The 14,825-nt window shown below is 44.5% G+C and overlaps 1 protein-coding gene and 1 non-coding gene across 2 annotated transcripts in view; both read left to right on the plus strand.

The window, feature by feature from the left end:
* Nucleotides 1-14,825, plus strand: part of LOC126335483 (protein artichoke) — a 326,438-nt gene that overhangs the window by 203,159 nt on the left and 108,454 nt on the right. Inside the window, exon 5 of the mRNA XM_049998802.1 lies at nucleotides 1,952-2,322. Within this exon, the coding sequence (XP_049854759.1) occupies nucleotides 1,952-2,322 (371 nt within the window). The remainder of the gene's footprint in view (nucleotides 1-1,951; nucleotides 2,323-14,825) is intronic.
* On the plus strand, nucleotides 13,256-13,330 carry Trnas-cga (transfer RNA serine (anticodon CGA)). Its single transcript has one exon. It is a non-coding gene; the product is annotated as a tRNA-Ser (tRNA).

The following is a 14,825-nucleotide window of genomic DNA, read 5'->3' on the forward strand; positions in this document are numbered from 1 at the left end:
CTGTAAAACAGATGAGCACGCCACATCCGCCTAATGGAAACGGCCTTGATAGTTCTCTCTTCTGTACTTCATGAAAGACTTAGTCTCCAGACAGAGAAATCACTAATCGGATCATCACTACAGAGATCCTACAATTCCAACACCCAGAACAGTTGGAAACGGACTTCTCAATTTTCTGAGCGACCAGTGGATCCAAGAAATTATTTAACATTCAGGCATTTCGACCAACTCAGGAACCACATGCAGAAAATTTCATCCACTCTTCTCCAAGATGTTGGTTCCTACCAGGAATTTTTAAAGTACACTACTAGCCATTAAAATTGCTACAGCAAGAACAAATGCATATGATAAATGGGTATTCATTGGACAAATATATTACACTAGAACTGACATATGATTACATTTTCACGCAAATTGGGTGCATAGATGCTGAGAAATCAGTACACAGAACAACTACCTCTGGCCTTAATAACGGCCTTGATACGCCTGGGCATTGCGTCAAACAGAGCTTGGATGGTGTGCACAGATACAGCTGCCCAAGCAGCTTCAACACAATACCACGGTTCATCATGAATAGTGACTGGTGAATTGTGACGGGCCAGTTGCTCGGCTCGGCCGCCATTGACCAGACGTTTTCAATTGGTGGGAGATCTGGAGAATGTGCTGGCCGGGGCAGCAGTCGAACATTTTCTGTACCCAGAAAGTCCCGTACAGAACCTGCAACATACGGTCGTGCGTCATGCTGCTGAAATGTAGGGTTTTGCAGGGGTCGAATGAAGGGTAGAGCCACAGGTCGTAACACATCTGCAATGTAACGTCCACTGTTCAAAGCGCTGTCAATGCAAACAAGAGGTGACCGAGACGTGTAGTGAATGGCACCCCATACCAACACGCCGGGTGATACGCCAGTATGCCGATGAGGAATACATGCTTACAATGTGTGTTCACTGCAATGTCGGCAAACACGGATGCAATCATCATGATACTGTAGACAGAACTTGGATTCATCTGAAAAAATGACGTTTTGCCATTCGTGCACCCAGGATCGTCGTTGAGTACACCACGCAGGCGCTCCTGTCAGTGATGCAGCGCCAAGGGTAACTGCAGCCACAGTCTCCGAGCTGATAGTCCATGCTGCTGCAAACGTTGTCGAACTGTTCGAGCAGATGGTTGTTGACTTGAAAACGTCCCCATGTCTTGACTTAGGGATCGAGACGTCGCTGCACAATCTGTTACAGCCATGCGGATAATATGCCTGTCATCTCCACTGCTAGTGATACGAGGCCATTGGGATCCAGCACAGCGTTCCGTATTACCCTTCTGAAACCACTGTTTCCATATTTTGCTGACAGTCATTGGATCTTGACCAGCGCGAGCAGGAATGTAGCGATACGATAAACCCTAATGGCGATAGGTTACAATCGGACGTTTATCAAAGTCGGAAACGCGATGGTACGCATTTCTCCTCCTTACATGAGGTGTCACAACAACGTTTCACCAGGCAACTCCGGTCAACTGCTGTTTGTGTATGAGAAATCGGTTGGAAACTTTCCTCATGTCAGCACGTTGCAGGTGTCGGCACCAGCGCCAACGTTGTGTGAATGCTCTGAAAAGCTAATCATTTGCACGTCAGATCATCTTCTTTCTTTCGGTTAAATTTCGCGTCTGTAGCACGTCATCTTCATGGTGTGGAAATTTTAATGGCCAGTAGATATATTGCCAACAGGTACATGGAAACACGTCATTCTAAGACAATAGCACGTCCTCTAAGCAGCCAACACAACCCATTTGGAAAGACTAGGATGGATCAGCCAATAATCTCTGGGCTAGAGGAAATCTCTTTCCCCCATATACTGGAGTCTTGCTTTAGCTAACACAGTAGCCAACGGAAACAGCTAATATGTGCAGCCAGGGAATGATACGTTAGACGGTGTATCCTGTTGTGGGCCAGGCGGGCGGCGTACGGCGGGTGCCGCAGCTGTCGGGGCTGCCGCGGCTGCAGTACGTGTCGCTGGAGTGCCCGGCGCTGGAGCAGCTGCACGTGTCGGGGCTGCCGGCGCTGTCGGAGCTGCAGGTGTCGGGCGCGCCGCGGCTGTCGCGGCTGGAGGAGCGCTCGCTGGGCGCGCTGCCGCGCCTGCACACGCTCAACGTGTCGGCGTGCGGCCTGCGCTGGCTGCACGCGCGCTCCCTGGCCGGCGCGCCCGCGCTGCGCCGCCTGCTGCTAGCAGACAACCGCCTGCAGGACGCCGCGCTCGTCGGCCGGGCCGCCAGGGCGCTGCCCGCGCTCGACACGCTCGTGCTCGACCGCAACCTCTTCGACCGGTGAGTCGACAGCACGCTGCAGCTGCACTCCTGCTTCCGCATCCACCAACCTCCCCAATTGTGCACTTGTTCCGGATCTCGCCAACACTTTGGTTATGTTATTGTTGTCGTGATCCTCAGTCCAAAGACTGGTTCGACGCAGTTCCCCGTGCTACTCTCTCTTGTTATTCTTAGTTATTGTCTGTTCTGTTTCTCATCCGTGTTTCATTTCCACACAAGACTACACCGCAAACGATTACCTTCTGAAATTTCCTTCCAATGTTAACATATTTCTCTTATTAATTTAAGATTTCTTTCCTCTACTTCGACTCTCGCCACTTGTTTCCTACACAAACAATAAAATCCATCCAGTTCACACAATATGCAAAAAAACTGGTGATTTCTCAAACTGGGGAAAAATCATAAATGGGGTGCCGCAAGGTTCGGTCTTCAGTCCCCTGCTGTTGTTGTTGCTGTTGTTGTTGTGGTCTTCAGTCCTGAGACTGGTTTGATGCAACTCTCCATGCTACTCTATCCTGTGCAAGCTTCTTCCTCTCCCAGTACCTACTGCAGCCTACACCCTTCTGAATCTGCTTAATGTATTCATCTCTTGGTCTCCCTCTACGATTTTTACCCTCCACACTGCCCTCCAATGTTAAATTGGTGATCCCTCGATGTCTCAGAACATGTCCTACCAACCAATGCCTTCTTCTAGTCAAGTTGTGCCCCAAACTTCTTTTCTCCCCAATCCTATTCAATACCACCTCATTAATTATGTGATCTACCCATCTAATCTTAACATTCTTCTGTAGCACCACATTTCGAAAGCTTCTATTCTCTTCTTGTCTAAACTATTTATTATCCACGTTTCACTTCCATACATGGTTACACTCCATACAAATACTTTAAGAAACGACTTCCTGACATTTAAATCTATACTCAATGTTAACAAACTTTTCTTCTTCAGAAACGCTTACCTTGCCATTGCCAGTCTACATTTTATATCCTCTCTACTTCGACCATCATCAGTTATTTTGCTCCCCAAATAGCTACTTTAAGTGTCTCATTTCCTAATCTAATTCCCTCAGCATCACCCCCCTTAATTCGACTACATTCCATTATCCTCATTTTGCTTTTGTTGATGTTCATCTTGTACCCTCCTTTCAAGACACTGTCCATTCCGTTTAGCTGCTCTTACAGTCCTTTGCTGTCTCTTACAGAATTACAATGTTATCGATGAACCTGGAAGTTTTTTTTCTTCTCCATAGATTTTAATATCTACTCCGAACTTTTCTTTTGTTTCCTTTACTGCTAGCTCAATATGCAGATTGAATAGCATTGGGGAGAGGCTACAACCCTGTCTCACTCCCTTCCCAACCTCTGCTTCCCTTTCATGTCGATCGACTCTTATAACTGCCATGGGCTTCCTGTACGAATTGTAAATAGTCTTTCGCTCCCTGTATTTTACCCCTGCCACCTTCAGAATTTGAAAGAGAGTATTCCAGTCAACATTGTCAAAAGCTTTCTCTAAGTCTACAAATGCTAGAAACGTAGGTTTGCCTTTCCTTAATCTTTTTTCTAAGATAAGTGGTAGGGTCAGTATTGCCTCACGTGTTCCAACATTTTTAGGGAATCCAAACTGATCTTCCCCAAGGTCTGCTTCTACCAGTTTTTCCATTTGTCTGTAAAGAATTCACGTTAGTATTTTGCAGCTGTGACTTATTAAACTGGTAGTTCGGTAATTTTCACATGTGTCAACACCTGCTTGGCTATATACATCTGAGTAAATTAGCTTAGCACGCCTATTTTCATTCTCTGCTTTCGTATGGCATCATATTCTGTGGTAACTCATCATTGAGTAAAAGAGTGTTCATTGCACAAAAGCGTGTAATCAGAATAATTGGCTGGAGCTCATCCAAGATCATCCTGCAGACACTTATTTCAAGAGCTAGTGATCTTCACTGTAGCCTCACAATATATATATTCACTTATGAAATTTGTTATTAACAATCCGAACGAATTCAAAAGTAATAGCAGTGTACATGGCTACAACACTAAGAGAAAGGATAATCTTCACTACTCAAGGTTAAATCTAACTTTGGCTCAGAAAGGGGTAAATTATGCTGCCACAAAAATCTTGGGTCACTTAGGTAATAGCATCAAAAGTCTGACAGATAGCCATATAGCATTTAAAAGAAAATTAAAAGAATTTCTTAATGGCAACTCCTTCTACTCATTAGAGGGATTTCTGGATATATTAAGTGGGTAATTTCCCTACCCCCAGAAAAAATATTAAAAGTATTGAGTATCATGTAATATTTTGTGTAATGTAATATCTTGTATAGACACTTTTTATTAACCAGACACGTTCCACATCATTACGAAGTGTCATATTCATGATCCTTGGAACATGTACTAATCTAATCTAATCTAATCCACTGCCTTTACTGTCTCATTTCCTAATTCAGTTCCCTTAACAACACCTCATTTAATTCGACTACATTCCATCATCCTTATTTCAATTTTTTTTTACACTGATCACGTACCCACATTTCAATACACTACCCATTTCAATCAACTGATCTTCCATGTCCTTTGCCATCTCTGACAGCACTATAGGGTCATCAGGAGTGTCTAAGTTTTTATTTCTGCTACCTAACTTCTATTCCCTTTCCAAATTTTTCCATGTTTTCCATTACTGCTTGCTCAATGTACAGATTGAATAATATAGGGAAGATACAACAAACCTTTCTCACACATTTCTCAGTTACTGCCTCCTTTTCATTTCCTTCAACTGTTATGACTGCAGTCCTAGTTCTGTACAACTTAACACAACCTTTCGCTACCCATTTCTTTTATACTGTTTTCCAGTTAACACTGTCAGGTATTTCTTCTAAATCTAGAAAAATTATAGCTGTGGGAGGCACTGCAAGTATTTTGGTTGGTAAATCATTTGTTATTAACAGAGAGTATGCACAAGCTCATTTACTCCACAATACTGTGTAAAGTATTTTAAAGCTCTTGCATGTTACTCACCTTGAGAAAGGCTATACGGTTGTCAGCCAAAATATTGGAACAAGAATTAATATTATCTGGGATGCATGCCTGAAACATGATGGAATATTCGATGTGCTTGGAAAACTTCAAGAAGTATGGGAAGCTGCCCCTGGGGAGAATTTATTGCATTTACAAATGTGAAAAAGTATCTACAACCTCATGGGCAGGATTTTTATGGCCTAAATACATGGAAATTTATTACTAAAACGACCTGAAAATATCGATAAAATGACCTGTTGTTGTGGTGGTCTTCAGTCCAGAGACTGGTTTGATGCAGCTCTCCATGCTACTCTATCCTGTGCAAGGTTCTTCATCTCCCAGTACCTACTGCAACCTACATCCTTCTGAATCTATTTAGTATATTAATCTCTTGTTCTCTCTCTACGATTTTTACCCTCCATTATCGTAGTCATGCCACTACAAGACATATTTTGCACTGCAGGCCCCAAAGAACAAAAATTACTGTGCATGACTGTCCATGTCTGCGTAACTACAACCTATATCCATCTCAAACAGTAATTTTTACAAACTTCAAGCCTAGACCTCCTCCTATAATTTTGTCCCCCCCCCCACACACACACAGGCGCACACACACACACACACACACACACACACACACACACACACACACACCCCGCGCGCGCGCACACACTTCCTTTCATTACAAAATTGACTGTTCCTTGATGCATAAGGATGTATAGCCTACCAATGATTCTTCCTCTTAATTCTGTTGTGCTGATAATTCTTTTCCCCCCTGTTAGATTCAGTACCTCCTCATTAGCTATCCGACAAACTCTTCTACTCTTCAGTACTATTAAGTAGCAAGACATTTCAAAACTTTATATTTTTCTTCTTTACTGAACCGTTTATTGTCCACGTTTCACTTCTGTATAAAGCTACAAATACCGTCAGAAAGGGTTTCCTAACACCTAAATTAAAATCCATTGTTTATAAATTCTCTTCCTATAGACTCTCTGCATTATATATACACTATCTGATCAAAAGTATACGGGCACCTATTTAAGGACATTAGTATCGGCTGCATCTGCCCTTCCCCTTTATGATTGCTTGTGTTCTGTTGAGAACACTTTCAATAAAGTGTGTGTATGTCTGTGGGGAAGTGGCAGCCCTTTCTTCCTCAAGGGCCACACCAGAAAATGTAGCTATGTTGGACACTGGGGCCTGAAGCGAAGTCGATGTTTAGGTAAAAATCAACTTTGTGAAATATTTGATGGCTGTACAACCGGCCGCTTTGACCGAGCGGTTCTAGGCGCGCAGTCCGGAACCGCGTTGCTGCTACGGTCGCAGGTTCTAATCCTGCCTCGGGCATGGATGTGTGTGATGTCCTTAGGTTTGTTAGGTTTAAGTAGCTCTAAGTTCCAGGGGACTGGTGATCGCAGATGTTAAGTCCCATAGCACTTCGCGCCATTTGAACCTTTTTTATGGCTGTATAAACAGTAATATACGTGCTTTTAGTTCTATGTGCTGTGCTTCACTGACGACCCTGCGTCCGGATTTGGACTTGATTGTGGCTTTGACATGACATTTTTTGGTGGATATGTTGGGTACCCCAAAATATTTACATCACCATAGTTCCAATTAGGTAATGTAAAAGCCATCGCCTGTACGAACACGAAGAGGAAACAAGCTGAACATCTTTTCCATGATCCACATATTCAAGAGACCAGTGGATTCCAGGCGAGCAGTAAGTCAGCTGCACATCAGACATCTAAAACTATTTTCTGGAGACGCTGGCAAGGACCCTATGAAATGGCTGAAAGGATTCAACCGAGTCGCCAAATACAACAGGTGGGATGATATGATGTGTTCACTAAATATGTACTTTTACTTGAACGTCACAATCAAATAATGGTTCAAGCACAACGAAAATAATCTCAATAACTGGGCTGGGACGAATTCCAGGCCGAAATGTCAAAAACGTTTGGCGACAAACAGCGGGAGAACAACTGGAAAACAGGACCCAACGTCATGAAGAAAGGACACAGTCGTATTTGAAGAATGTTTTGGCTCTACACCATATCGTAATACTAAAATAACAGGAACCGACAAAATCTCACACCTGATGATAGGAGCTGCAGAAGATATGTCCTAGCTCATTTTGTAAAGGATGTCAGAACGACAGAGGTTTTCATCAAGTGGAGGAAATGTAACAGAAAAAGAATTGGGCAGAAGAGTTATGGCCAGCTGCCAAATGTAGTCACTACGGCAGTTGTGGAAGACCACCAAGATCTCGCCTATCTCATGTACCAGGTAGTAGGCTAAGAGTTAAGGTAGAGCAGTGCATGGCAGCCAGAAATGTCAGGCCAGGTTTACAAGAGCTATCAGCCTTGAAAGATCGACCGATTAGGTCAGGAGGTAACAGAGCATGTTGAATAAGAGGTGTATCGGACTTTGGCACCAATCTCCACCACCCAGCGAATGCGTCATGAAGAATGGTGTTGACCATCTCGCATTTACACTGCCACCATCGAACGACAACCCAGCATCCGGCCAATTCACTCCTTCGCCAAGTACAGCGTTCCATAGAAGAACACACACGCTAGTCTGTTTTCACCGTGGATACCCTGGACGCGTTGTGCAATACTGTAGAGAACAAAGACGAATGTTCAAAGACTATTCGCCACAAGACGTCAACTATCACAACGGTGCTACTCCACCAATCAACTCCACACGATAATTGTCGACCTGTTGTCCGATGGTCATCACCACACTCTGGACGAGGTTACTCGACAACACGCCGCAGCTGTTCCACGTCGCCACACAGAGGTACCAGCCGTTCACCTAACCACTGAATTCAGGAAGACTAGCCGGGCGACCATTTATGGAGGTGAGGCCTCCACAGATGAAAATCCTCCTAGAATGACAGCTACCAAGATGACAGGAAATCTCACTGACGTCTTCGACGGCAAACCAGCCCGGGCGCTAATCGACTAAGGTACTTCTTTTTTGTGTAATGTTGGACGTCCCTCGTCACCTGGTCCTCTCCGGTGGCCTTTAGGAGGCTGAAGGTCGACACATGGCGTTTCTACATCGACGAAAGACAAATGAATAAAATCTTGAGGGAAGATGTAAACCCATTGCTGGGCATTAATTCTGTGATACGAAGGCCATTGTGCTGAAAGTCGCAAATGGGAAATACATCCAGCCAACAGGAACATGTATCTCAAGAATATCTATGACAGAACGCAGCCTTCCGAATTTGTCGTTTTAGCAGAATGCTGTCATAATGTTATTGTGAAATGGTGCACCTTGAGAGCATCTCAAGACATCATAGACTGTGAAAGATCAGAGCTCCAGACTAATGAAGCTGTTCCAAAAAGCGCGCGTAACGAATATTGCTCTAGACAGTTGTTTGTCATTGAAGGTGTCGTCATCTCACCATCATCAAAGAGACGAGCTCCAGTCATCAGTCAAGATGCTCAGTTAAACTATGAAGCTTTTACTGATTGCAGAAGGCTACTCAGGCTCACAAAGGAAATCTAATGATCAAGGAGAATTTTGGGTCACAAATTTTCACTAGCAGCCACATCTCACGCCTAAAGGTATATGCAAAAAGACAGTCGAGCAAGTACAGTAAGGGCAGCTTAGTGTCATAGATAAGAATCATGCTCTGCTAACACTACAGAAAATGCTGGGGAGGAAACTTCTGTCTACCTGAGAATAGTATCTGGCCTGGCGAAGGAATGACGTCAGTGAGTAATAGCCACTCTGCGTTAGTTTTCAGATACTTTCCAATCCGCAGTGGAGAAAAGACAGACTAAGCGGTCCATGATCAGACACCATATCAAACTGGTACCATCCACCAATTATCCAGGGCTCATATAGTGCGTCATCACTTGAACTACGGATAATCCGTGAGGAAGTGGAGAAAATGGTGCAGGACCACATTACTGCACCTTCAGAGAGTGCCTGGTCCTCTCCTGTGGCCTTTACTAGGCTGAAGGTTGGAACATGGCGTTTCTGCATCGACTACAGTCAACTTAATAAAACCACGAGGAAAGATATCAACCCATTGCTGCGCGCTGATGACACCCTGAAATGCCTGAAAGGAGCAAACTATTACTCCACTATGGCCAGGCTACTGGCAAATCGAGGTTGATGAAGTTAACTGGGAAAAGACTGCCTTCATAACCCCTGATGGCTTCTATGTGTTTACAGTTAAGCTGTTAAGACTGGATAATGCTCTGGGCACATCAAAAGGTATGACTGACAACCTGCTTCTACACTTTAGATAAGCATTGTGTCTTTGCTGTTTGGATGACGTTGTCGTTACTTCAAAGACGTTTAAAGGATATCTAAGACACCTGATAACTGTGCTGAAGTGTGTTCAGACTTCAATTCCCTGCCTGAATCCGAAGAGTGACTCTTCGTCACCCAAGAAATAAAAATCTTGTGGCATCTTCTTGATGGCGCTGGAGTCTGTCCCGACCCAGAGAAAATAAGAGCTGTCATATATTGTTCAACTTTTCGGCACCTTTGTGATTTGAGAAATTTTCTTGGAACGTTCTCATACCACTGGCGATTCCTAGTGGTCTTACATACAAAGCTAGATCCCTTGGAAGAAGTACTGCAGGGAGACGCCAAATTTTCGTGGAACGAGGTGCAAGAAAGATCTTTCCTTATCCTTATGGAAGCGCTAACATCTTATCCAGTTTAGCACTGTATAATGAGAATGCCAAGACAGAACGTTACATCAATGTAGAAGTTTTGGAATAGTGGCAACACTAAAACAAATTTAGGAAATTGCTGAAAGGATAATAACTCCACAGTACTCTCCAAATACGAAATAAACTACACTAAAACTGAGAAAGAATGCCTTGTGGTTGTTTGGGCTATTAGTAAATTCCAGCCATATTTACTTGGGACACCATTCATCCTTGTAATGGACCATCATTCTCTATGCTGCTGGACTATTCTGGAAGATCCGTCAGGTCGAGTGGTGAGATGGGCACTGAGGCTTGAGGAATATGACATCATAGTGCTATACAAAACTGGACCCAAACACAAGAGCGCTGACTGCCTGTCAAGGAAACCTTTGTTGGCACGCAGAAGCATGGATGAAATTTCAATCATCGATCCATCAAATGACATGGGCGCTGAACAAAGGGGAGATCCACCACTACAGGAAACCATACAAGTCTTGAATGACGAGGAGCTGACCAAGCGAAATTCAAGTGAATAGATGGAGCGTTGTATAATAGCAACTATTGTCCAATGAGACAGAAATGGTTGCTCATCATTCCAGTTCATCTCTGGCCAGCTAACCTGAAGTGTTTCGAAAACGTTCCAACATCTGTTCACCTGCCATTCGTGAAGATTCTAACCAGAATCAGATGCAGGTATCACTGGCGAGGTCTCTACCGCTGCGGTAAACGCTATATGAGTCACTGTAAGGAATGCCACAGTTACCTCTGGAACATCTGCTACCAATCCTGCCTATAGCAGTGTCATTTCACCAAACTGGAATCAACATCTTTGGGAGGTTCCCTAAGTTGACAACCCGAAATCGTGATATAATAGTCTGCACTGACTAGCCCACTGTGCTATCACTAAAGCTGTGCCGAGTGCCAAAACTCCGAAAATTGCAAAGTACAGGGTGATTCAAAAAGAATACCACAACTTTAAAAATGTGTATTTAATGAAAGAAACATAATATAACCTTCTGTTATACAACATCATTACAAAGAGCATTTAAAAAGGTTTTTTTTCACTCAAAAACAAGTTCAGAGATGTTCAATATGGCCCCCTCCAGACACTCTAGCAATATCAACCCGATACTCCAACTCGTTCCACACTTTCTGTAGCATATCAGGCGTAACAGTTTGGATAGCTGCTGTTATTTCTCGTTTCAAATCATCAATGGTGGCTGGGAGTCGATTGTGGAATTTGTAGCTCTCTGCTAGCTCTGCGAGTCGATTTTCCTGGGCTGTGAACAAATGCTTGCTGGATGCGTGCTACATTTTCATCACTCGTTCTCGGCCGTCCAGAACTTTTGCCTTTGCACAAACACCCATTCTCTGTAAACTGTTTATACCAACGTTTAATACACCACCTATCAGGAGGTTTAACGCCATACTTCGTTCGAAATGCACGCTGAACAACTGTCGTCGATTCACTTCTGCCTTACTCAGTAACACAAAGAGCTTTCTGTTGAGCGGTCGCCACCTTAGCATCAACTGACGCTGACGCCTAGTCAACAGCGCCTCAAGCGAACAAATGTGCAACTAAATGAAACTTTATAGCTCCCTTAATTAGCCGACAGATAGTGCTTAGCTCTGCCTTTTGTTATTGCACAGTTTTAAATTCCTAAAGTTGTGGTATTCTTTTTAATCACCCTGTATATTGTAGAACACATCATTTTGAGGCATGTAATTATCTCTGATCGTGAAAAAGTTTTCCTATCGACATTGGTATCAGACGTAAATTCACGTTGTGAAATCACCGGCAGGATGGCGACTAACTGCTATCCGCAGAGGAATGGCCTCACAGAGCGCTTTAATAAGGCGCTGACAGATATGCTGTCGATGTCGAGACACAGGTATTTGGAAACCATACTGTACGTCGTGACATTCGTATATAACACATCGAATCAATGCAATATAGGCTTAACATTGCCTTGGTCGCGAAGGAAAAATACGACACACGAACAATGTTACTTTTTCAGCCAAACGATACTCATAATGACTATGTGAAACGTCTCATTACCAGGTCGAAGAAGAAAGACGGCAAGGTCGCATACGGACCCAGGGCGCCCGGAAGAATGGCTGAGGCCGCTGCAATGCCAAGCACTGGTCAATGAGATACTGTTCAAGAGACTTGGTGTGGGTTTTTATGCCTCTGTGGAAAGCAGGGCTACCAGAAAAGTTATCAAAGCGCTAAATTGGGCCATATCGTATCCTTCGTCTCTGCTTCAGTCCAGATGCGCGGAACGACGTTGGGAAGTTCGAGGAAACTGAAGACCGACTCGACGATCACGAATCTTCGATGGGAAGTGCAACTTTCGATGCTCATCAGAGTTAAGATGATGTAACAACACGATGAGTACGGGAGGATCAGCCGGCGCCGCCATACATGGAACCACTGGCAATATCTAGATCAGGGTGCTTTAGTCGTCTCCAATGAGAATTTCTGAAACAGCAGGTCGTTGTTTCTGCAGGAAGTGGAGCAATGCGAGGAGCTATAGAGGACGCAGTGCGACGTAGTAGTTAGCTTTGCTGAGTGGCATGCTGCAGGCAGCTGGTTCAAACCCGACCACCACTTGTTTATCGTTCCTGGAATGTATGTTCTCGAAATATCTCATGTCTGTAATGTTTGTATGTTCTGGAATAGTCGATGTTTGTATAAATACCAGAATTCTGGAATATTCGATGGTTTTATAAGTAGCTGTATTCTCCAGAATGAGATTTTCACTGTGCAGCGGAGTGTGCGCTGATATGAAACCTCCTGGCAGATTAAAACTGTGTGCTGGACCGAGACTCAAACTCGGGACCTTTGCCTTTCGCGGGCAAGTGCTCAACCACTGAGATACCCAAGCACGACTCAGCCCCAATTCTGTCAGTACTTCATCTCCTACCTTCCGAAGTTCACGGAAGCTCTTCCCCGAACCTTGCAGAACTAGTACGCCCGCGAAGGGCAAAGGTTCCGAGTTCGAGTCTCGGTCCGGCACACAGTTTTAATCTGTCAGAAAGCTTCACAGCAGCGCACACTCCGCTGAAGAGTGAAAATCTCATTCTGGAAACATCCCCCAGGCTGTGGCTAAGCCATGTCTTCCAGGAGTGCTAGTTCTGCAAGGTTCGCAGAAGAGGCTCTGTGAAGTTTGGAAGGTAGGAGACGAGGTACTAGCAGAATTAAAGCTGTGAAGGCGGGTCGTGAGTCGTGCTTGGATAGCTCAGTTGGTAGAGCACTTGCCCGCGAAAGGCAAAGGTCCCGAGTTCGAGTCTCGGTCTGGCACACAGTTTTAGCTTGTACTCTCCTTCCAGAAATTGACTACGATCTGGCTGTAGTGGGGTCAGTAATATACGTTCTTTCAGTTGTAAGTGCTGTGCTTCAGTGACGTCCCGCCCTTCAGATTTGGACTTGACTGTGGTTCCAACTTGACATTCCTCCCGCCAATATCTTTCTGCATTCAGCGTTTTCTTAAGTGGACTAAGGGAATCACACCCTCACATAAACGCACTCGTACCAATAAAACCACCTTGTATGCACTGCACTGTGGGCATTACACATGCTAGCAGACAACGTTCTCCAGGCATTCACCAAACCCAAACCTTTCCATTGGGTTGTGACAGGGTACAGCGTGTTTCATTACTCAAAACCACTGGTTTCCTGTCAACCGCTCTCCAGTGGTGTCGCTCTTTACACCATCTGAAGTGTCAGTTTGCATTGCCTACAAAAATGTTCAAATGTGTGTGAAATCTTATGGGACTTAACTGCTAACGTCATCAGTCCCTACGCTTACACACTACTTAACCTAAATTAGCCGAAGGACAAACACACACACCCATGCCCGAGGGAGGACTCGAACCTCCGCCGGGATCAGCCGCACAGTCCACGACTGCAGCGACCTAGACCGCTCGGCTAATCCTGCGCGGCATTGCCCACAGAAAAGCGTGACTTTTGGTGAGCTGTTCGATTATTGCACCCCATTCTTCTTGACTCCTGCGCTAGCTAGACTGCTGGTAGCCCTTTTAGCACTTTGGAACTCTCGAGGACTTTATAACTGCTTCCACTGATTTCATGCGATTTCTTACAACCACCCTTCACAATGCTCGACAGCCGCTGTCCATAAATTTCTTTTACATCTACATATATACTCCACTAGTCACCAAGCGGTGTGTGGCGGAGGGGACAATTCGCGCCAAAGTCATATTCCCCCTCCCCCCTCTGTTTCACTCGCACGAGGGAAAAACGACTGCCTGAACGCCTCAGTACGACCTCTTATTTCCCTTAGACCCTTCTGTTTAGCGTGTCGTCTATCTGCAAGTGTGTCCCACTTCAAACTTTCTATGAGATTTGTAACGCTCTCGCGATGGCTAAATGTACCAGTCACGAATCTTGCCGCTCTTCTTTGGACCCTCTCAATCTCTTGAATCAGACCCAACTGGTAAGGGTCGCATACAGACGAACAATACTCTAAGACTGGACGAACTAACGTATTGTAAGCTATTTTCTTTGCTGAAGGACGGCATCGCTTCAGGATTCTACTAATAAACAGCAACGTAGAGTTCGCCTTACCCGTTACTTGTGTAATCTGATGATTCCATTTGAGATCATTTCGAATAGTCACACCCAGATACTTGACTGATGTTACCGCTTCCAAAGACATCATTTATTTTGTACGCATACATCAATGGGGATTTTCGCCTTGTTATACGCAGTAGGTTACACTTACTAATATTGAAAGATAACTGCCGGTCATAACACCACGCATTTATTTTCTGCAAATC

The sequence above is a fragment of the Schistocerca gregaria genome, chromosome 2 (assembly GCF_023897955.1).
Source record: "Schistocerca gregaria isolate iqSchGreg1 chromosome 2, iqSchGreg1.2, whole genome shotgun sequence".
NCBI classification, from domain to species: domain Eukaryota; kingdom Metazoa; phylum Arthropoda; class Insecta; order Orthoptera; family Acrididae; genus Schistocerca; species Schistocerca gregaria.